General features: G+C 36.5%; 1 protein-coding gene and 1 long non-coding RNA gene across 3 annotated transcripts in view; both read left to right on the forward strand.

Annotated features, from left to right (window-relative positions):
* Positions 1-17,201, forward strand: part of LOC126830091 (uncharacterized) — a 40,709-nt gene extending 23,508 nt beyond the window's left edge. For both annotated transcript variants that reach the window (XM_056102884.1, XM_056102883.1), the window contains exons 3-7: positions 5,229-5,558; positions 9,340-9,738; positions 14,117-14,515; positions 15,999-16,092; positions 16,899-17,201. In XM_056102884.1, coding sequence (XP_055958859.1) covers positions 5,229-5,558; positions 9,340-9,738; positions 14,117-14,515; positions 15,999-16,078 — 1,208 coding nt within the window. In that variant the 3' untranslated portion in view covers positions 16,079-16,092; positions 16,899-17,201. The remainder of the gene's footprint in view (positions 1-5,228; positions 5,559-9,339; positions 9,739-14,116; positions 14,516-15,998; positions 16,093-16,898) is intronic.
* A 687-nt stretch (positions 17,202-17,888) lies between these two features.
* On the forward strand, positions 17,889-23,469 carry LOC130014054 (uncharacterized). Its single transcript, XR_008789012.1, has 5 exons — positions 17,889-18,516; positions 19,808-19,855; positions 20,353-20,400; positions 20,894-21,017; positions 22,551-23,469. It is a non-coding gene; the product is annotated as an uncharacterized LOC130014054 (long non-coding RNA).
* Positions 23,470-24,367: the final 898 nt, after the last annotated feature.

The following is a 24,367-nucleotide window of genomic DNA, read 5'->3' on the forward strand; positions in this document are numbered from 1 at the left end:
TGCATTTTAGAATATTTCAAAAATATCTAGCTCTGAAAGTAGGACAAAACCATTTTTATAAACAAATCATCCCGCAAAAGTGTGAATGGTTGCCTAAAACATGCGTGACGGAATTACGTTTCACATTGTAGACTGAATTACAGTGCAGAAATTCCGTCACGCTGAATATAACTGATCAGCAGGGAGATAATATCAACACAAATTAACAGTTTTTAACCGACGTTTACTTTCAATAAATATATTTTAACAATTGCGCTTCTTTTTTTATAATCCCAAATGAAAAGTCATGATTAAAGTTAATTTAAAATCAAAATAGTTCTATAGCGATATCGGAAGTTTTATTCATAAGCAACAACTGCAAGTAAATTGGTCACCATCGCCAAGTATTCCATATGTTTCGCCACAGGATTCATGAAACCACAATTTACAGGCTTGACACATGATCCAGTCCTCTGCTAATTTTGGGTCTCCCTTATCACCATAACCCCATCCACATTTATTACAATTCCAAACGCGACTGTCTCTCTCTGTCTCCTTTGAGTGGTACCTATTTTCCTTGTCTGTAACACAGTGTGCTACACCGATGTATTTAGCATTTACTTTTCTCGATTCTGGATCACTGGTGTAAAACTTCAATTCAACTGATCCATTTTCAAGTGGTCTCACATAGTGTGTCGAAATCGTCCCCGGAAATGTTTGAAGTCCGGTCCACAGGCTATCAACTTCAAGTACATGACATCTTTGAAGAATATCAGCACCAGTCACTGTAAGGATATTTATTTGACTCTTGGACGATTTAACTGCTTCGTTAAAAGTTTGTGCACCGTACACCACCGCTGCTCTGGCCATTATCAGTCTGTGGACGATACGCTTAACATTTCCACCTATTCCGTCATTTGGGCCTTTACTGTGACTTGTTGCAAAGTAGTTCCAGTTCAGCTGTACAGCATGGTGTTCCTGAAGTTTGGCAAGTAACGTAAATATATATTTGTTTTTGTACTGACTGGAAGGACCATCTGTCCATATGCAAATCTTTTTAACGGTCGGGAAGTTATCAGTAATGATATCGAACATGATAGAAGTGAAAGCAGCAACGGCGTTCTTGTCATGACTTAAGTTATCGCTGGCAATGACGTAAGACAGCTTCTCGTTTCAGTAAGTGATCATCACTGTGTAAACTGTAACCTGACGTTACTTCCAATGGGCGGACTGGATCTCGTCTTGCCATATACATGTGAAGTTTTCTGCGAAATCCATTTGGAGCAGACACTCCTCTGAGGTTTCTCCATTTGATATGGACTTGGTGTGTTTATGGGATCCTACTTGTTTATCCTTGATGTACGAGTGCCAGAAGAACTTGGGGAGCTGCAGAGCTAATTCGTAGAACGCGTCGTACGAAGAGTTTTCTTTCTTGACCTTTTGAACAAATCCATCAGTATCTTCCCACTGGTACCAAGAAAACATTTTGTCGACCGGAACAGCATTTTTAAATTTTTTTTCAAATAACTTGCCGTCGCAACAATCACTACAGTTGTTAGACATACATTTCTCATTGTTGACATCACAAACACAACGGGCTGTAAAATCTGTCTTGGAATACAAAAAGGGACAACAGTTGGGTATCTTCGATGAAGTGATTCTAATAGAAGCACGATGTTGTTGTGATATTTACAACCGCAAACATTTTGAGGCATCTGGGATGATAAGAGCACCCATCTAGGTCGAAGTGACGAAAACTTTGATTTACCAATCAAACTTGTAGCTGTAGGATTATCTTCCAAGAAGCACTCGTAGGTCTCAGTTAGCGTAGTAACTAAATGACGTTTCTGTTTGTGATATTTGTTGCCAAGTTGGTCTTTCAGTGATATATAATCTGCTTTACCCGGCATCATCCTCGAGACAGAGTCGTTCTCATAAAAGTCAACCACTTTCTGCTCCAGTTCGGATGGCACACTGTCCTTTGTTCTTGGTAGGCGAGTTTGAAGATCTAGAATTTCGCATGCCATTATCTTAACTAAAGATACTCTTTTCCTTGGACTTTTGGGTAGGGCCTTCATAACTCTTGAATTGGCTTTGCCTAGTGAAGCCATTGTTTTGTAACAGGTCCCAGTCACGGTACTATTTCCATCCACAATCTCTTCATTGGCATTGCCCATTCGGTGATTTTGTACAGCCAATCTATTTCTTTTCCTTAAATCACTTAGCTGTTTTGGTCCCATGGCGGATCCGGCATTTTTCTTCCCTTCCATATCGTAATCCACTTGATGTACAGATGACTTCAATTTCTCTCTCCGTTTCTGTTGTCTCTCTGCAGCAGTTTTGGCCATACCTGAAAGCAAATATGAATATATAAGCTTATACAATGATATATATACATAATAATACAATGAAATTTGAATTACATCTAAATAAGTTTATGAAATATTTACTAAAACCTTAGCTTGAATTTCGAAAAAATATGTAATTCCGTCACAAAGGAATGGGTAATTCCGTCACGTTGGGAAAATGTAATTCCGTCACACATAAATTTGGGAGCTTAGTTTCTTTAGCAGAAGCGTGACGTCATAGCGCGTGTAGGTCGCCGGTGACGCGCCAAAATTAAAACCCAGATAAAAATGGTCGCTTAGAATGATAAATTGTACATTACAATCAAAATCATATGAAATTACCCAGTTCAAAAAAATCATACCCATGTCCCAGTTATTGTGGAATTCATGAAATGCGACCAGGAAAACTGAGACTACAACAACTTCCGAGGCGAAAAGTCGCTAATAGCGTGGTGTGTTAATTTCCTAATTTCTACTTTTCGAGTTGCATTTTGGCTTGGTATGCGTGTTGACACCTTACTGACATCAATAAATACAAAAATATGACTAAGTCGAAAGTCGACACGAAGGTATACAAGCCAAAATGCAAGTCGAAAATAAGAAATAAGGAAAAAACGAGGGGCGCTATTATCGCTATGTGTTATTTCTTAATTTCCTATTTTCGAGTTGCATTTTGGCTTGTATAGCGCGTTGGCGCCTTCTTAATGACATCAATAAATACAAAAATATGACTAAGTCGAAAGTCGACAAGACGGTATACAAGTCAAAATGCAAGTCGAAAATAAGAAATTAGGAAAAAACGAGGGGCGCTATTATCGCTGTGTGTTATTTCTTAATTTTGTATTTTCGAGTTGATTTTGGCTTGTATAGCGTGTTGTCGCCTCACATTTTGCCGTAACTTCTACTTTTCAACTTTTCTACTTTCGTGTTTTGAAGGGGCGAAAAGTAGAAATTATGAATGGTAGTTACAGGCTTCCATAGTTTCCCCTGAAATAAAAAATAATAAATGGAAATAATCAAAATGGCCAAAATTTCAAATTATATTATCCCCATTTGTCGGAAACGTAAGAACAAGTCGAATAGCGGCGATTCTCATATGGGAAAAAGTTCTGCCATTTGCGTCATGTTACCGCTGCCAGAATGGTCTAAATAGTGAACGACGAGTGTAATGTTAAGCATATCTTTCAAACAAAATTGAGATTTATATATTACTAGCAGAATACCCGGCTTCGCTCGGGGGTCATAACTCCGAAACCGGAAGTGGTAGACTAAAGCCACCTGGCCTATGTTACTCCCCGGCCCGAGCTACCCCTATACCCCAAATTTCAGACTCGGGGCAGACCTAGTGTAGCCGCCATCCCCGAACAGACCGGCTTCGCTCGGGGGTCATAACTCCGAAACCGGAAGTGGTAGACTAACGCCACCTGGCCTATGTTACTCCCCGGTCCGAGCTACCCCTATACCCCAAATTTCAGACTCGGGGCAGACCTATAGTGTAGCCGCCAACCCCGAACAGACAGACAGACAGACAGACAAACGACAGTCACAAATATATATATAGATGTATTATATCATTCTGCACGGTACATGAAAAATGACAATATACCCAAATAGTGAACCACGAGTATAATTGTAAGCATATGTTACAAATAAAATTCAAATTCATATCATTGTATACGGTACATGAAAATGACATTAGGCCTACTTTATCATTTTATACGGTACTTGAAAATTTCATTAGGCCTATTGTACACGCAAAACATAAATTTATAGAACATTGGCAATCCTCCGATGCGGTTTGACGTATAAATACTGAAAATATATTGTGCAGTGTGCAAATACACTAAAGTCACCAAAAATAAAATCTGGACTAATGTATTATGTAAAGACGGATTTTTTAAAACTTGTATATTATATATACCGGCAATTGTTTTATAATAGCCCTACCTGAGAAATAGAATTGTTGCATGTTGTCTTTTTATCACACATATTTGGAAGATAAAATTTCAGTTCGCTGGAAAAATATAAATAGTATCATATATTTTTGTCTAAAAAATTAAAAGTCAGTGTGAGCCATATTCCTGAAGCAATGGCACGAAAACAAAACCTCTTTGGCCATTGCTCGATTGGCTCTGATACTTGAGCTTTTGAGGGAGTGTGTTTATTCTTCCCGTTCCATCAAATCTATCCCAAGTACAGCAACATGACAGCCCTTCGTTTAATCTGGGGTATTCCCTAAAACTTTGGACAGTGATTTAAGGTATTTAAAACGGTGAAAGTATTGTTCGTCTCCAAACAATATTATTTACATTGTATCCGTTTGTCAAGCAATTAGTTTTTCTGCAATATTCTGCTATGCACTGGTTAATTGGGCATAATTAATTCGTAAGTCATGACGTAACCTTTTTTAAACATATTTGGTCCAGTTTGGAGCTCTGTTTAAAGCGTAATGATATTGTTACGCAGTCAGCTATTTGTTTTTAATCGGACCATTGAACAGTCATAATTTGGAACAGAAATTTACCTGCTTTACAGCAGTGTAAAGTCGGATTAGCTCTAATTAAACAAAACACTGCGAGGAGTATAGAGTGAGCCCTGTATAATATATTGTGGTTTATATTAAATGGGTTGACTAAGATTTAAAATCCCATCAAGATCATCTAAGTTTGTACAATATAGAGGCGCACACAATGATTTTATTGTTAAAGCTTAGAATCAATAGGTGTGTTACCTTAGGCGACGATATTCGTAATTTACCTTCTACAATCATAAACCTACGGCATCTACACCATACATTAATGACATCGTGTAAAACACTCATAATTTCAGGAGAAACAAGAATAACACAATAAATATTAATCTTGATATAAATGTACTAAAATTCCATTTAATATTTTATAGGTAATCCCGGTACGGTAGAAATGACCCGATTTCAGGAAAAGATGAATTATAGTGTTGGTGAAAAGATTGAGATTAAATGTAAAGGAGATGTTGGAAATCCTGAAAAATCCTGGTTCTGGGAATCAAAATTAACTAGTGATTCCTTCTTTAACCCAATAAGAGAGAATATAACAAAAGGCACAGTTGATCCACCAACATCAACTCGATGTGGATATTATTCTAGAAGTACATTGAACTATTACGTTGGTCAAGATGATAATGGTCTGGTAATCAGATGTAAGGCTGATAACTCTGACCTGCACAGTGACAATAAAACTATCTACGTAACAAGTAAGTGAATATCACAATACAAGCAATTCTTGTATCAAATTTTTTGTGTTGTACCACTTGTTATTCTCAAATTTGATGATTGAATATAAAAGAGAAAAAAAACCTATGACTTAGTCTTTTCAGGAATCTAGCAACGCTAGCTAGACTTATATGAGAGAGAGAGAGAGAGAGAGAGAGAGAGAGGGGGGTAACGTCCACTCGACACAAACTATGTCATTTCAGGACTAACACATGGTTCAATTCTGTTTTAATTATTTGCTTGCGCGTAGGGGTCTTTAGTAGTGGGAGGAATCCGGAGGACCAGGAGAGAACCCACGAGGTTGGACAGGCGACCCTACTCCTTGTCAAGTATAACCGGGGAGTCGAAACCCCGCCAGTTGACTCAATGACAGACCTTATGATACAGCGAGCACGTGTAAACTATGTGTCATCCCTGCTTGTTGTGTTTGTTTATGACAAATTTAACATCCAATACATGATATTATGGACAGGAAGATTTAATTATGTTATTTACATATGAAGGCGTAATAAAAACAAAAACAAGGGTAAAAAAAGTTTTTTAGGGAGTCATTATATTCGATTTTTGTATATGGAAATGTCACTTTGGGAACAGTGTTAAAATTCGCTGTCGAGAGAAGAGAGGGCGGGTGTCTTCTCTCCGTTGTCATAATAAAATAAAAATAGATCAGGAGGTCAAGCTGATAGATTCCACGTAATAACAATGCGGATAGGAGGTCACCGGAGGGGAGGTGTTGGTGTGTGGGGAGGGGAATAGAATCCGCCGACTGCCTGTGGATTATTTACAAATTCAAAATTATTTCCAGATTAAATCTGTGCAAAGGGTTAAACATGTCTGATCCTTTAAAACAGTTCATCTTTAAAATACGTTTAAAATTATATTCACTCTGTAGTCCATTAAAAGCTTTTCTTGCTGTGGATGACTCTCTCGAGATAAAATTTAAACAAAAATAGAAAATAGTGTCAGCAACAGCACAGAACAGAACAATAAAATCATTTATAAGTATAATATACATTACAATTTTAAACACATATTACACATATTTGTATGCATTACTAAATGGTTGTGTAGGTCCATGTTTGTTTTTTATTTTTCCTTATATTAAATCAATGAGCAGGCTGAACCGCCATGTTACAACAGTAGTTCCTCCATGTGTAACTAGATACGTAAATCCCTACATCATTTTAAATTTATTCTGATATTATTAAAGCATCCGGGTTATCTTTTCCGTTACTCGTCATATAGTGCTGCAATTTGTGCGGCTGACTGAAATAGCTTATTAAACAATCTTTTATTCCTAGACGCGGAGATTAGATGTTCGTGGTACCGAAGTTCGGCAATACTATATACAGAAAAACACCGGAAAACAACCGGAAACTGATTACCGGAAGAACACTAAATACCGGAAAACAACTAAATACCGGAAAACACCCTAAATAGGTAACCCAGAGCCTAGCTGGTCCTCTGTTTGCGGGGAGTTAGGGTTAGATTTTCCGGTGTTTTCCAGAGGACCACCGGTGGGTTAGGTTTAAGAATTTGCTGGAGAGGTTTGGCCTCCACATAAGCAATGACCTAGGGTGATGAAAAATTAGTTCGTGATATTTCCTAGTTTTATTAAAACACATACAATACATTATACAAAGGTAATTTAACTGTTTTTGGTGTTGGTGGCGATGATGGTCTTCCTTGGATGGTGCTTCTGGTATTCTGGTATTTTTGTTTCTGAAGAAAAAAAGAATAAATTTGGGGCTCTCGGGGGAGAGCCACATTAGTGTGTTTCCTACTAAGAATTGGATTTAAAAGAAAGGGCTAGGGATTCTTATATCTAGTTGATTTTATTTACTAACGGTTAGGGATAGGATTTGATATATGGTTTGGTTTGGGTAAGGATGGAGACTGGTCTTATTTAATCTAATTTACTGTGCACTAGGATGTCGTTCAGATTTTTTATTTTTAGAATATGCAATTATAAGTGTCTGTGTGAAAATTCTGGATACACTTGCTGATGTTGCGCTAAATGGAACTACAAAAGTGGCTATTGCGCTAGCCGTATGAATATTCAAACCAAAGGGTAGTTTCCCGGTGTTTTCCTGTATATACTTTATGGTATTTTAAATTCAGGAATTTACATTGAATTCAGGAATTTACATTGAATTCAGGAATTTACATTGAATTCAGGAATTTACATTAAATTCAGGAATTTACATTAAATTCAGGAATTTACATTAAATTCAGGAATTTACATTAAATTCAGGAATTTACATTAAATTCAGGAATTTACATTAAATTCAGGAATTTACATTAAATTCAGGAATTACACTCTCGTTAGCTTGTTTTGATGACTTGGTGTCCTTAGTTAATGTGATAGCCTATTAAGAATTTAGAAGAAGTGGGATAATTCAGGACCGAGCTGTAATTTAATTCGCATGTGCTATTTTTACATTTAAGTAATCATATAAAGCTAAAATAAGACGTGATGACGTCATGAGGTTGATTTATGATAATTTCTGACAAGATATTCTGATTTGCAGCGGCCATATGTATATCTGCAACAATTTTATACGGGGAAAATATTAATATGGAAAAAATTACATTTGGCGGGCAATTTAAATTTATTTAATTTTGGTCCTTTCCCCGCCACGAAAACCACGCTTATAAACATCTCGCCACGCCCAGGCCGCTCGTACACACGATCTGACAGATGTTTTACTTAGTAGCGAAGTCATGGTCTATGTGGGAAGGTTTCTTGCTTTACTCTCTTGATGGATGAAAACGGGTACCTCTCCTATCTACTAAAATTCCGACAGTCGAGGATAGGTCGTTGTGACGTTAGCAATCACGTGGTTGGAGGGTTCTGCTAGCGCGGCGCGATCTTTAGAGTGCTGTGACAACGTGGTTTAGCACGGAGGGAACGTTGGGCTTTGTGTACGCGTAATGAAAACGTAGAAAAGGATGAACATTTCTGCAATTTTGCGTGTACTGAGAGGGTAGTTGTCTTTACACTTGAGTTGTTTTTCCATATTTCACCGCAAACTCCCCACGCTGTATGTAATTTTGAGCGTAGTAAGCGGGTAGTGAGAGATTCTTTATGTGTAAAGGGGCTTTATAACATGGTCTTGGAAAAGTTAAATTAATTTTGTATATTTTATACAGATATAAAATAATAAGCTCTTCTGAATATAACACCTTCACAGAAAGTTGTAATAATTTCACAAAATTATTTTGTGTAGACTGCAATAGTGTCTAACTGGCTAATTGTCAATATTGTCTGACAAGGAAAGCTGTCTAGTCGTTCGGATGGGACGAAAAACCGAGGTCCCGTGTACACATTGGCGTGCACGTAAAAGATCCCTTGGCAGTTGGAATTCGAAATAAGAGTAGGCCTTAGTGCCGCTGTCCGGGCAAAATTTCCCTCATAGCACACTGTATGGCGTATGCCCGTCTTCATTAGCCCAGGTTAGGAGCAGAACAGTAGGACGTTAAACTCCATTTCATTTTCATTTTGTCAATATTGTTTATACAATCTTATCAGACGTGACATATTTACAAACAATCCATACAACCTTTTACACACACTATTCTGTAGTTGATATATGTTTTCAGATGTCAAGGCTGCTAGGCTCACAATAACACCATCTCAGAATCTACAGGCAGATCGTTAACATTACGGCGTTCATCTGTTTCTAAATCTGTTTATACTGATGTATACAAAATCATGCAACCTTTTACACACACTGTTCTGTAGTTGATATATATTTTCAGATGCCAAAGCTGTTAGACTCACAATAACACCATCCCAGAATCTAAAGGCAGGTGCTACATCTTTAACATTACGGTGTTCACCTGTTTCTAACTCTGTTTATACTAACCTATACAGTATACAGATAAACAAACGTACCCTGGTACAGAATTCACAAACAACGCTCATGGCAGTAATAAATGGGGCAGGGACTACACCTGGAACAGGAATAACACCACCTAAATATACAGTGACTGGTAATTATGATATAAATCAACAACCAACACAAGGCTTCCTACAAATTATTATAATTAATCCTGATTTTAATGACGCTGCTGAATATCAATGTATAACAACTGGAGCTCCTACTATATCTACTAATCCAGGGACGTTACAAGAAAATAAAAATGTCACAGTTGAAAGTAAGTATTTTATGTATATAATGTATACCATGATTAGGTGACATTTTACTGTTCAAAGTAAATATGTCATGTGTATAATGTTACATCGTTGAAATTCTTAATATGTATTACACGGAGATTAGAGTTATTACACGGAATTAAAATGTAACAGTAAGTATGTCGTGTGTATGGTTATTCTACCTGCTGAGTAACGGAATTTGTTATATAAATTACCCTATTAAATCTGTAAAAAACATGGAATGTCGTTCAATATTTGTATAACATAATACGTTGGGGATTTTATTTCCGTGAATATATCTGAAATTCGGGCTTGGCCGAACGTATGTAACCGTATGGTTGATCAATGTATTTCACCTGATATCAAAAATGAGTCTAGTCAAAGTAGGAGTTGAGCTAGAACAAATTGCAAAAGAAGGTTTCTTGGTACCGTTGTGTTCGTGGAACCACCCTCTACAACATATCCAAAGTTCCCTGATTTTCGTTGCGGCAAAGGGCCTAAAGATGATGATGATAATGGTCTGGTAATCAGATGTAAGGCTGATAACTCTGACCTGCACAGTGACAATAAAACTATCTACGTAACAAGTAAGTGAATATCAGAATACAAGCAATTATTGTATCAAATTTTTTGTGTTGTACCACTTGTTATTCTCAAATTTGATGATTGAATATAAAAGAGAAAAAAACTATGACTTAGTCTTTTCAGGAATCTAGCAACGCTAGCTAGACTTATATGAGAGAGAGAGAAAGAGAGAGAGAGAGAGAGAGAGAGGGGGGTAACGTCCACTCGACACAAACTATGTCATTTCAGGACTAACACATGGTTCAATTCTGTTTTAATTATTTGCTTGCGCGTAGGGGTCTTTAGTAGTGGGAGGAATCCGGAGGACCCGGAGAGAACCCACGAGGTTGGACAGGCGACCCTACTCCTTGTCAAGTATAACCGGGGAGTCGAAACCCCGCCAGTTGACTCAATGACAGACCTTATGATACAGCGAGCACGTGTAAACTATGTGTCATCCCTGCTTGTTGTGTTTGTTTATGACAAATTTAACATCCAATACATGATATTATGGACAGGAAGATTTAATTATGTTATTTACATATGAAGGTGTAATAAAAACAAAAACAAGGGTAAAAAAAGTTTTTTAGGGAGTCATTACATTCGATTTTTGTATATGGAAATGTCACTTTGGGAACAGTGTTAAAATTCGCTGTCGAGAGAAGAGAGGGCGGGTGTCTTCTCTCCATTGTCATAATAAAATAAAAATAGATCAGGAGGTCAAGCTAATAGATTCCACGTAATAACAATGCGGATAGGAGGTCACCGGAGGGGAGGTGTTGGTGTGTGGGGAGGGGAATAGAATCCGCCGACTGCCTGTGGATTATTTACAAATTCAAAATTATTTCCAGATTAAATCTGTGCAAAGGGTTAAACATGTTTGATCCTTTAAAACAGTTCATCTTTAAAATACGTTTAAAATTATATTCACTCTGTAGTCCATTAAAAGCTTTTCTTGCTGTGGATGACTCTCTCCAGATAAAATTTAAACAAAAATAGAAAATAGTGTCAGCAACAGCACAGAACAGAACAATAAAATCATTTATAAGTATAATATACATTACAATTTTAAACACATATTACACATATTTGTATGCATTACTAAATGGTTGTGTAGGTCCATGTTTGTTTTTTATTTTTCCTTATATTAAATCAATGAGCAGGCTGAACCGCCATGTTACAACAGTAGTTCCTCCATGTGTAACTAGATATGTAAATCCCTACATCATTTTAAATTTATTCTGATATTATTAAAGCATCCGGGTTATCTTTTCCGTTACTCGTCATATAGTGCTGCAATTTGTGCGGCTGACTGAAATAGCTTATTAAACAATCTTTTATTCCTAGACGCGGAGATTAGATGTTCGTGGTACCGAAGTTCGGCAATACTATATACAGAAAAACACCGGAAAACAACTGGAAACTGATTACCGGAAGAACACTAAATACCGGAAAACAACTAAATACCGGAAAACACCCTAAATAGGTAACCCAGAGCCTAGCTGGTCCTCTGTTTGCGGGGAGTTAGGGTTAGATTTTTCCGGTGTTTTCCAGAGGACCACCGGTGGGTTAGGTTTAAGAATTTGCTGGAGAGGTTTGGCCTCCACATAAGCAATGACCTAGGGTGATGAAAAATTAGTTCGTGATATTTCCTAGTTTTATTAAAACACATACAATACATTATACAAAGGTAATTTAACTGTTTTTGGTGTTGGTGGCGATGATGGTCTTCCTTGGATGGTGCTTCTGGTATTTTTGTTTCTGAAGAAAAAAAGAATAAATTTGGGGCTCTCGGGGGAGAGCCACATTAGTGCGTTTCCTACTCAGAATTGGATTTAAAAGAAAGGGCTAGGGATTCTTATATCTAGTTGATTTTATTTACTAAAGGTTAGGGATAGGATTTGATATATGGTTTGGTTTGGGTAAGGATGGAGACTGGTCTTATTTAATCTAATTTACTGTGCACTAGGATGTCGTTCAGATTTTTTATTTTTAGAATATGCAATTATAAGTGTCTGTGTGAAAATTTTAGGGTGATTTTATATAGTATATATCAGTATATATAGTGTTTTCTGATGATTTTGGATACACTTGCTGATGTTGCGCTAAATGGAACTACAAAAGTGGCTATTGCGCTAGCCGTATGAATAATAAAACCAAAGGGTAGTTTCCCGGTGTTTTCCTGTATATACTTTATGGTATTTTAAATTCAGGAATTTACATTGAAGTCAGGAATTTACATTGAAGTCAGGAATTTACATTGAATTCAGGAATTTACATTGAATTCAGGAATTTACATTGAATTCAGGAATTTACATTGAATTCAGGAATTTACATTAAATTCAGGAATTTACATTAAATTCAGGAATTACACTCTCGTTAGCTTGTTTTGATGACTTGGTGTCCTTAGTTAATGTGATAGCCTATTAAGAATTTAGAAGAAGTGGGATAATTCAGGACCGAGCTGTAATTTAATTCGCATGTGCTATTTTTACATTTAAGTAATCATATAAAGCTAAAATAAGACGTGATGACGTCATGGGGTTGATTTATGATAATTTCTGACAAGATATTCTGATTTGCAGCGGCCATATGTATATCTGCAACAATTTTATACGGGGAAAATATTAATATGGAAAAAATTACATTTGGCGGGCAATTTAAATTTATTTAATTTTGGTCCTTTCCCCGCCACGAAAACCACGCTTATAAACATCTCGCCACGCCCAGGCCGCTCGTACACACGATCTGACGGATGTTTTACTTAGTAGCGAAGTCATGGTCTATGTGGGAAGGTTTCTTGCTTTGCTCTCTTGATGGATGAAAACGGGTACCTCTCCTATCTACTAAAATTCCGACAGTCGAGGATAGGTCGTTGTGACGTTAGCAATCACGTGGTTGGAGGGTTCTGCTAGCGCGGCGCGATCTTTAGAGTGCTGTGACAACGTGGTTTAGCACGGAGGGAACGTTGGGCTTTGTGTACGCGTAATGAAAACGTAGAAAAGGATGAACATTTCTGCAATTTTGCGTGTACTGAGAGGGTAGTTGTCTTTACACTTGAGTTGTTTTTCCATATTTCACCGCAACCTCCCCACGCTGTATGTAATTTTGAGCGTAGTAAGCGGGTAGTGAGAGATTCTTTATGTGTAAAGGGGCTTTATAACATGGTCTTGGAAAAGTTAAATTAATTTTGTATATTTTATACAGATATAAAATAATAAGCTCTTCTGAATATAACACCTTCACAGAAAGTTGTAATAATTTCACAAAATTATTTTGTGTAGACTGCAATAGTGTCTAACTGGCTAATTGTCAATATTGTCTGACAAGGAAAGCTGTCTAGTCGTTCGGATGGGACGAAAAACCGAGGTCCCGTGTACACATTGGCGTGCACGTAAAAGATCCCTTGGCAGTTGGAATTCGAAATAAGAGTAGGCCTTAGTGCCGCTGTCCGGGCAAAATTTCCCTCATAGCACACTGTATGGCGTATGCCCGTCTTCATTAGCCCAGGTTAGGAGCAGAACAGTAGGACGTTAAACTCCATTTCATTTTCATTTTGTCAATATTGTTTATACAATCTTATCAGACGTGACATATTTACAAACAATCCATACAACCTTTTACACACACTATTCTGTAGTTGATATATGTTTTCAGATGTCAAGGCTGCTAGGCTCACAATAACACCATCTCAGAATCTACAGGCAGATCGTTAACATTACGGCGTTCATCTGTTTCTAAATCTGTTTATACTGATGTATACAAAATCATGCAACCTTTTACACACACTGTTCTGTAGTTGATATATATTTTCAGATGCCAAAGCTGTTAGACTCACAATAACACCATCCCAGAATCTAAAGGCAGGTGCTACATCTTTAACATTACGGTGTTCACCTGTTTCTAACTCTGTTTATACTAACCTATACAGTATACAGATAAACAAACGTACCCTGGTACAGAATTCACAAACAACGCTCATGGCAGTAATAAATGGGGCAGGGACTACACCTGGAACAGGAATAACACCACCTAAATATACAGTGACTGGTAATTATGATATAAATCAACAACCAACACAAGGCTTCCTACAAATTATTATAATTAATCCTGATTTTAATGACGCTGCTGAATATCAATGTATAACAACTGGAGCTCCTACTATATCTACTAATCCAGGGACGTTACAAGAAAATAAAAATGTCACAGTTGAAAGTAAGTATTTTATGTATATAATGTATACCATGATTAGGTGACATTTTACTGTTCAAAGTAAATATGTCATGTGTATAATGTTACATCGTTGAAATTCTTAATATGTATTACACGAAGATTAGAGTTATTACACGGAATTAAAATGTAACAGTAAGTATGTCGTGTGTATGGTTATTCTACCTGCTGAGTAACGGAATTTGTTATATAAATTACCCTATTAAATCTGTAAAAAACATGGAATGTCGTTCAATATTTGTATAACATAATACGTTGGGGATTTTATTTCCGTGAATATATCTGAAATTCGGGCTTGGCCGAACGTATGTAACCGTATGGTTGATCAATGTATTTCACCTGATATCAAAAATGAGTCTAGTCAAAGTAGGAGTTGAGCTAGAACAAATTGCAAAAGAAGGTTTCTTGGTACCGTTGTGTTCGTGGAACCACCCTCTACAACATATCCAAAGTTCCCTGATTTTCGTTGCGGCAAAGGGCCTAAATTAAATTAAACCAAAATTGCCGCCAAATGTACCTTTGGAGTATCATATCTCCTGTCATATTTATATTTTCGCTGTATAAAATTGTCACAGATATATGCATGACCACTGTGAATCAGAATATTTTGTCAGAAATTACCATAAATCAAACCCATGACATCATCATATCTTATTTTGACGCTAAATGATGACTGATGATGTCAGCATACAATTTTAAAAAAAAAACGTCACGGAGCTCCTTGGAACAAGTTAATTGATCAGAGTCAAACACAAAATTGTAGATTTCAATTTTAATTCGTTCAACATTTTATGCCCATTACTAAGGTATACTTAACTGGCTTCTGATATTCAAAAATAGACCGGTTTGCCAATAAAAGATAAAACACATATAGCTTCTCCCATCTCTAATCGAAATAACGAACAAGATCAAGCCAAAATCAAAGAGGTTTGCTCATTTTAAGAGTTGTCACACAATGCCCTGCACAAAGGATTGGATGATTTATTAATAAATTTCTGACTTAAACTGTTGACTACTGAAAACAAAACAAAGGTATACCTTAAAATTTTGCTTACTTTACGGACGTCAATATTTTAATGTAGTTAGATTCCTAATATACAGGAACCTCCTGTATACTCTAGCGGCTCTACAGATCTCAATATTTTAATTTAGTTCATTTCCTAATAATTGTAGATAGTGGAACTCTAGTGGACTAAGATGGCCCTGTAATTCACATTTTAAGTGATGTTACTGGTTTGCTTCGGTGGACACAGACATTAAGCAAAGCTATTTCATTTGTCACACAGTGTTGTTTGTAGCGGTTATTGTTAAGGCAATCCTTAGCTGAAATGGCACACCCGATCATCTCTTTTCAATTGATTTGATCTCTAGCAAACAGTTTAATTGTCAATATTTTGTTACAGTTAATTTTCTTTCTCCGAAATCGAGCTATACACCACAAGCTATATATTGTTGCTAATAATTGTAGGTACAGGGGCTATTGTAAGTGGTGCTGTTGGATATATAAGTGTTATAATGGTCACGGTAATGGTTGGTGTGGTATTTTAGTTCTGCAAGAAAAGGTAAACGGCTCAGATTATCTCTCGTGTCATGCAACCACAAAACTGTGGTGGCTCTATCGTGATATGGGATTGCCTTCCACATGACTGTAAACATCCACTGGTAAAAGTCAGAGGCTATGTCTAAGACCAACAGTACCAAAGAAAGCATTTGGATAGGGTTGTAGTGCCCAACTTTAACAATCACCCTTTTTTCACAAGACTAAACCGTGCGCGTGCCGTTGTTCATTTTCTGTGTCAAAAGGGCATTGCTACGCTACACAATTGTCCAACCAGAAGCCCCAACCTGAATCCACTTGAGGATATCTTGACACTTCGTTAGCGAAACTCCCGTCAGTGGGATCCACCAGTGCCGAATCGTGACAATTGTGATCAGGCACTACACCAGGAATGGGAGAAATTAACGCAAATTCAGATTTGACGTGTCATGCTGCAATCAATGAATAGGAGAGTTGCCTTCTTTCGCAGCTTTGGCGGCTCTATGGACAATATGAAAATGAAATGAACTGAACTGTAAGATTTCATGTTGCCCTTTACCAGCCACATGTTTTTGTTCTTGGTTTCACCCATTTTCTGGCTCTATTTTTAAACTCGACAGAATCGCATTAATTCATCTACTTAAGCTTCAGTTTTGTCCTTCGTTCCTGATTCAGTGTTTGCTCTTGATAGTATAGGAAGATTGCATACGTTTCAGAATGTAAAAAGAGTTAACACATGTTGTCAAACATTAGTACTATATTCAAATAGGGTTTTGCGATACTTTTTATTCAGTGTATAATGTTATGCCTAAGAACATTTGTGTATTTCAGACGTCAGCTGAGTAAGCCAAAGGAAGATAATATTCCTGATTATGTTTATAGTAATACATCTTTAACATCTACGACACCACAACCTACAATTACAACATATGACAGTCTTTAAATCATCTAGTATTCTTGGTTTTGTATAATATTTATTAAACAATCATAACTTTTGATGCATTTTGCAAATTCTTTGGATGATTCGATTAGTCTGAGGGATAGCTAAGAGTATATATTATTATGTTATATTTTATGTAATTCCTTTTTAAAATGTATACAGTATAAACTATATAACCAGGTTTGCCCAAAATCACGAATTTCTAACTTCGCACGCAAGTTATGCCCCAGTAAAAGCACCGCTATGATCATACTAAACTAGCAGATTTTTAAAGAAAATTCAATTTCAATAGATTTCAATTGCAGTTATCGAATAGTGGTAGTATTATTTTAAAAATGTATAACGAATATAAAACAACATCTTAGCAATTATACACAGGGCCTTTTGGCTTTAAAGTTAGGCTGAACACATCATTAAATTATGTTTATTAATCTATCAGTTGAGAAATTCATAGAAATACTTCACTTTAGAATCCCAAACGCCTGGCATCGTTGAAGGTACATGACGATGTACGTGACGTTATTTTCTAAATGAAGAATGCCGATTAAAACGCAATAAGTAATATGTACAAGAAATTAATTGTAAAATATTGGTGGCACACTGCAACCAGCAATCATCATCATATGAATATTTGTAAATTTATTTACAAACGAAGACAAAAACATGTTAAAAACAATACTACTGCCAATTCGCAGCTAACTTCAAATAATGAGAGAAATTGTAAAAAGTACATCAGGCCTTGTTTCTCATGGTAGTATAAATGTCTGTCGAAATCTACAATAAAATATCAACACAGTGTCAGATTTTACAAATCAATTTAGCGCATTAAACTTTATTATAAGACAGTCGTGAAAGACATGAATAAGCAATACGAAAAGGATAAAATGATCGGAAAAAAAATATATCCTTGACCATCTCGGTGGTAGTAAGCTTATACACTATTACATCACTACAACATCAAAGCTGACGATGAAAAAGAAAAGTTTGAGGCCAGCTACGCTCGGCGACATTGTCTTTGTTTCAATCTCAATCCCCTAACTTTTAAAAACGCCATTACGGGCCTGCTACTACACTGTGTACTCCGGTTAAAAGAAGCCATTATAAGTTCGCTTAACTTTAAGGTACCTCCCATAGGTCACTTAAAGTTAAGTGGATTTTTCTCACTTAAACTGGCCTTTGAATACCGCTAAAAGACTAAACACTTAAAAGTTAAGGCACATTAACTTGGGGGACAATTTTATACTTAACATTGCCTTTGAATACCACTTACCCTTAACTTACAGGAAGTTACGTATATTTAAGTGAAATCTAGTAGTTAAGTGACTATCTTAGACTTAAGATATCCTTTGAATACGGACCCAGGTATACAATAATACAGAAACAATAATTAATTACACAATATATTCCTTTAAAAATCTAGAGCCAAGCAGAAAATTGATGTAGAATTTTCTTTTATTTTAGATGTTGATCCTGGTAATAGCGAAACCCATGGCCCGAGTACTGAAGCAGGTAAAAGGTTTTATTTTAAATATATTTTCTTTCTTTAAAACCTAAACACGCGAATTCTTCTATTTGTGGGTTGTGTCAGCAGAATTGTCAGAATTATTATGTTGGTATTCATCATGCACGTTATCGTCAGCAACATCTTTTCCGTAAACATTTTTATGGCTAGAGCTCTTTGTTCACGGTCAAACATGATATTGTAGATTTCATTTTTAACTCGTTCAATATTTTACGTCCATTACGAAGATACACTCGACTGTGCTCCTGATATTCAAAAACAGACCGACTTGCCTTTAATCTTTCCAATAAAAGATTAAACGCATATAGCCCACCCCCTCCCGTATCAAAGCAGTTTACCTCCTCTAAGATTTTGTACACCTTGTCCCGCACACGGTAGACGGTTTACTAATAAATTCCTGACATAAACAAAATCTTGACTACTGAAAACTAAATAAAAATAAACCACAAAATGTGTCTCAATCTACGGACGTCAACATGTTAATGTAGTTAGATTTCTAATAATTGTAGATAGTGGAACTCCAGAATATCATGTTTGGTTGCTTGGTGATATCACATCGGGGTCACGGTGGCTAAGTGGGTAAGACGATGGCTGCATTGGCCTAGAAAGTTCGTTGGGATTATTCGATCTGGTTTCGCCTTGTCAGTGGTGCGGGACAGAGGGCGCGACAGGAACAGCTGTCTAGTCGTTCGAATGAGACGTAAAACCGAGGTCATGAGTATACATTGGCGTGTACTTAAAAGATCCCTTGACACTTGGAATTCGATGTAAGAGTAGACCCAAGTGCACATTGTATGGCGTATGTCCGTCTTCATTAACCCATTCGGAGCAGAACAGTGAGACGTTTGATATCACCTCGGTGGAAACAGACGTTACGTAAAGCTATTTGAATCAGGAGCGGATCCAGGAATTTTTGCAGTGGAGGGTTTGCCAGGTTCCTGTTATGAAATTTGACAGCTGTTGATAATGCATGATGCCATCATCGTCTCCAAATTACGCAGGCATGCGTACATACTGAGGTTTTTGAAGAGAGAAATCCAACACCCCGTTTGACATCAATTTTGATATCAATAGGATCACATTGTGATTCAATTTCATTGATGCAAAGCATTAATTGTGATATCACAATATGTCCATATCATTATCTTGCTCTTTGAATGCCCATCCTATCACACAATATTATGATAAAGAATAAAACATATGACTGTGACACTTTTCTCATTTTTTTATGCCACTCCCTTCTGGATTCACCCCTGAGAAGCTTTTTTTTTATTTTAGATGTTAAGCCTACTAATGGCGGAAATCAGGATATAACTACTGGCGTAGGTAAGATGTTTCATTTTAAATACTTTTAATTTTCTTCAAAACAAAAATACGTGAAATCTTTCATTTGTGGGTGGGTGGGCGGAATTGGCAGAGTCATCATTTATGTATTCGTCATGCACGTTATTCTCAGGAACATCTTTTTCATAAAAAAACCCATTCATGGCTAGACCTCTTTGAACTCGTTCAACATTTTACGTTCATCACTAAGGTATACTCGACTGTGTGCCAGAATAGACCGGCTTCCCTTTAATCTTGCCGGAGTTATCCCCCTTTGTCGAAAATCTTTTGATTATGATAGATGCTATTAAACCCATACAGCTCTATATCTCCCCCACCTAACTTAATAACGCACAAGATTATGTCAAAATCAAAGAGCTTAACACCTTTTTCGAACCCTGCCCCCACCCTCCCGCTCTATCTCTAGACCGTGACACTTTTCTCATTTTATATGTCCCTCCCCTCTGGATCCGCTCTTAAGAATCCTTTTTTTATTTTAGATGTAGAGCCTACTAGTGGCGGAAATCAAGGTATAACTACTGGCGTAGGTAAGATATTTCATTTTAAATACTTTTAATTTTCTTTAAAACAAAAACACGTGAAATCTCTCATTTCTGGGTGGGTGGGCAGAATTGGCAGAATCATCATTTATGTATTCGTCATGCATTTTATCATCAGCGACATCATTTTCATAAACATTTTAATGGCTAAACCTCTTTGATCAGGGTCAGATATTAAATTGTAGATTGCAGTTTTATCTCGTTCAACATTATACGTCCATCACTAACGTATACTTGACTGTGTGCCAAAATAGACCAGCTTCCCTTTAATCTTGCCGGAGTTACCCCCCTTGGCCGAAAATATTTTGAATGCGATAGATGCTATTAAACGCATATAGCTCCCCCATCTAACCTAATAACGCACAAGATCATGACAAAATCAAAGAGCCTGCCCCCCCCCCCCTCTTTCTCTCAAAACAGTTTATCTGTCAATATTTTATCATAGTTAATTTTCTTGCTATACCGTCTCTAATAATTGTAGGTATAGGAAGACCAACAGAATCTGGTTGCTCTATAGACCCTATTGTGAGTGGTGTAATTGGTTTTATATGTGGTATAATGGTCATGATAATAATTGATGTGGTATATTATTGCTACAAGAAAAGGTAACCATTGTTAGTCACATTAAATCGGGTATTTTATTCTGTGCGTAATGACTCAAAGGGTTGGATATGGCACTAAGATACATATCAAACTACCACTCTTATCACGGGTACCTCTATCATGATATGGGGTTGACTTCCATATGATTATTAGCGTCCACTAGTAACAGTTTTTTTGTTTTTTTTAAACAATATTTTATTAAATATTAGGATTAGGAAACAGGCAAAGCCTATATAATCCCTCTCCCCAAAATTTTAACATATAAAGTAATAAAACAAAGGAAATATGTACACTATTTACAATATAATACATAAATATAACTATATTCAATCAATCAGTCAATTGCACATGCATTCAAAGTTAGCTAATAATATTGGTATTTAAATAATAACAATAATAATTATATATACATACACACGCACACATACATATGTATATCTATATACACACACATATATACATATATCCACCGTAAACAAAGAAGTACTTGTACTTTATCTACTTTAATATATATATACAGATACATACATATATACGCACACATACATACATAGAAATAATATTAAACCTATTAAAAATTAAAATCGTTTTGTAATTTCTATGAAATTATGAACTATTGAAAATATGGAGTAGTTGGTAGCATTGGTAAGTTCGGAGGATCCAGAAAGTAGTTTCTCTGCTGTGTTGGGAGAGTCTCAATTGTTATCCGTCGTTCATCCAAATACAAGGGGCAAACTAGTAGGTAATGATAGCTGTCTTCAAATTGATGTCCACTATTACAAGTAGGATTTTGATGAACATGTCTGAGGAATTTGTGACCGTTTAAATCGCTCATATTAAGGCGGAGTTTGGAATGAATTATTTGATGTTTTCTAGAGCAGTTAGAGGTAATCTCTAAGGCCAACGGTATCAGAAAGAGAATTTGGACAGGGTTGAAGTACCTCACTTTGACAATCATCCTTTTCTCACAAGCCCAATATGTTTGGACGACAACGCTAGACCACATCGTGCACATGTTGCATTAGGGGGTCGTTGCTACACTACCTTGGCAAGTCAGAAGCCCTGAAATAAATCCAATTGAGCACATATGGACCATTCTTAAGCTTAAAACCTTTCAGAGGGATCCACCAGTGCGGAATCGTAACGCTTGTAGGCACTACACCATATAAAAGGGTCAGATTAAAGTAGGCTCCGATCTGACGTCTAATACAGTCAATGGGGATAAGAGTTCAACAGGTGGTCCATGCTGGTGGAGGCTGCATCAGATATTGATTTATTTGCTGTTTTGATGGCGATATGCACAAATTAAAAATAAAATGAAATGAGCTGAACTGAACTGTAGGATTTTTTTTTAACTCAACAGAATCCCAACTGTCTTTCTTTGCTGCTTCAGTGTTTCATCAAGGCAGCACAGAGTGTAATAGAGCTAAGATATCTGTTGAAACATTAACACTATATTTAAATAGGGGTGTTACAATACCTTTTTTCTCAGTGTATATTCTTACATGCCAAAGAACATCAATTGTGTATTTCAGAGGTCAGATGAGTAAACCAAAGGAAGATAATATTCCTGATTATGTTTATAGTAATACATCTTTAACATCTACGACACCGCAACCTACAATTACAACATGTGACACAGTGTCATATACAAACCAATCCACAACTACGACAGTGTCAGATGTTAATGTAAGGAACGACCAATATGTAAACCAGCCGTTTGATCAACAAAATATAAGAAATGAATATGAAACATTAAATCACACCACCGATAATATAGGCAATACTTACTCTGCATTACAATCACATTGAAACTTTTAAGTTGCGATGAAATAGGTAATATTTGAGCATGCTTATGGATAGATTTGGCGCTCAAGAAATGAACATTTATTATTATTACTTATTTACTTACTTACTTACTTACTTACTTACTTACTTACTCTTCATTACGGTAGAATAGGTAATACTTACTCTTCATTCCAATCACATTAAAACCTTTAAGATTGGAAAGTCTTAAAATGACCCCATTCCATGTGACAGTCTTAAAATGACCGCATAATATGACAATCTTAAAATTTTCCCATCTTATGTAACAATCTCTAAAATGACCCCACCTCATGTGACTATCTCAAAATGATCCCATCCCATGTGACAATCTTAAAATGAACTCTTCCTATATGACAATCTTAAAATGACCTCTTCCTATATGACAATCTAAAAAACACTCTTTCCATGTGACATTCTTAAATTAATGACCATGCATTTTGCCAATTCTGTGGATGGTTCGGTTATTGAGATTTAAAAGCCCGCAATATTTCCGACTGATAATTGTTCAGAAAGACAAGTTTAGGTTTTAATCTGGGCTGCCAAGAATTATATACTATTATGTTATATTTTATGTAATGCCTTTTAAAAATGTATACAGTATAAACTATATAAACAGGTTTATTTTGAGATTATTGGTTTACAACGTGACACAGATTGCTGGTTCTAGAGAGAGAGAGAGAGAGAGAGAGAGAGAGAGAGAGATGGGGTTTAACGTCCACTCGACACAAACTAGGTCATTTCGGGACTAACATATGGTTTAATTTTATTTCAATAATTCGCTTGCGCGTAGGGGTCTTTAGCAGTGGGAGGAAACCGGAAGACCCGGAGAAAACCCACGAGGTTGGACAGGCGACCCTACTCCTTGCCACGTACAACCGGGGATTCGAAACACGCCAGTCGACTCAATGACAGACTTTATGATACAGCGCGCGCACGCTAACCATTTAGCCATCCAACACCCCCCTGGTTCTATAGATCTGCATCTGGAACATAACCTGAAAGTTCCAAGACTAACCATTTGTCTTAAATATTTAAATTTTTTATAGAACACATTTTAATTTAATCATTTACTTATATCTATAATTAGCGTAGGTTCACAATATGATTATCAATTTACTTTGTTTATATTAAAATTTATCATCAAATTACTTTGTTTATGTTAAAATACATTTACTTTTATTAATCCACTAATTCGTTTATTTAATTAGTTTAGTTTTAAGTTTTAGTTTAACATTAATATTTTACTTTTGTTTCATACTAATACGGGGTTGTAAAGCTTAGTCGATGGCATGATGACAATAAACAAACCCCTTAAAATAGAATGATGACATGCACAGTTAGCATTGGAGATCCTTCAACATAGGTGTATGGGCTCGAGAGGCGAGAGGCGAAGGAGCCGAGCTTACCGTGTAGACCAACCACCGGCGTCACCCAACCCCGCTAAAAATAATTCGGACAAATTGACGGCCGCAAACGCGTTTCCTGCTATTCCAGTCCGTGTATACAGCAACGTCAAAGTGGTCCA

The sequence above is a fragment of the Patella vulgata genome, chromosome 8 (assembly GCF_932274485.2).
Source record: "Patella vulgata chromosome 8, xgPatVulg1.2, whole genome shotgun sequence".
Taxonomy (NCBI): domain Eukaryota; kingdom Metazoa; phylum Mollusca; class Gastropoda; family Patellidae; genus Patella; species Patella vulgata.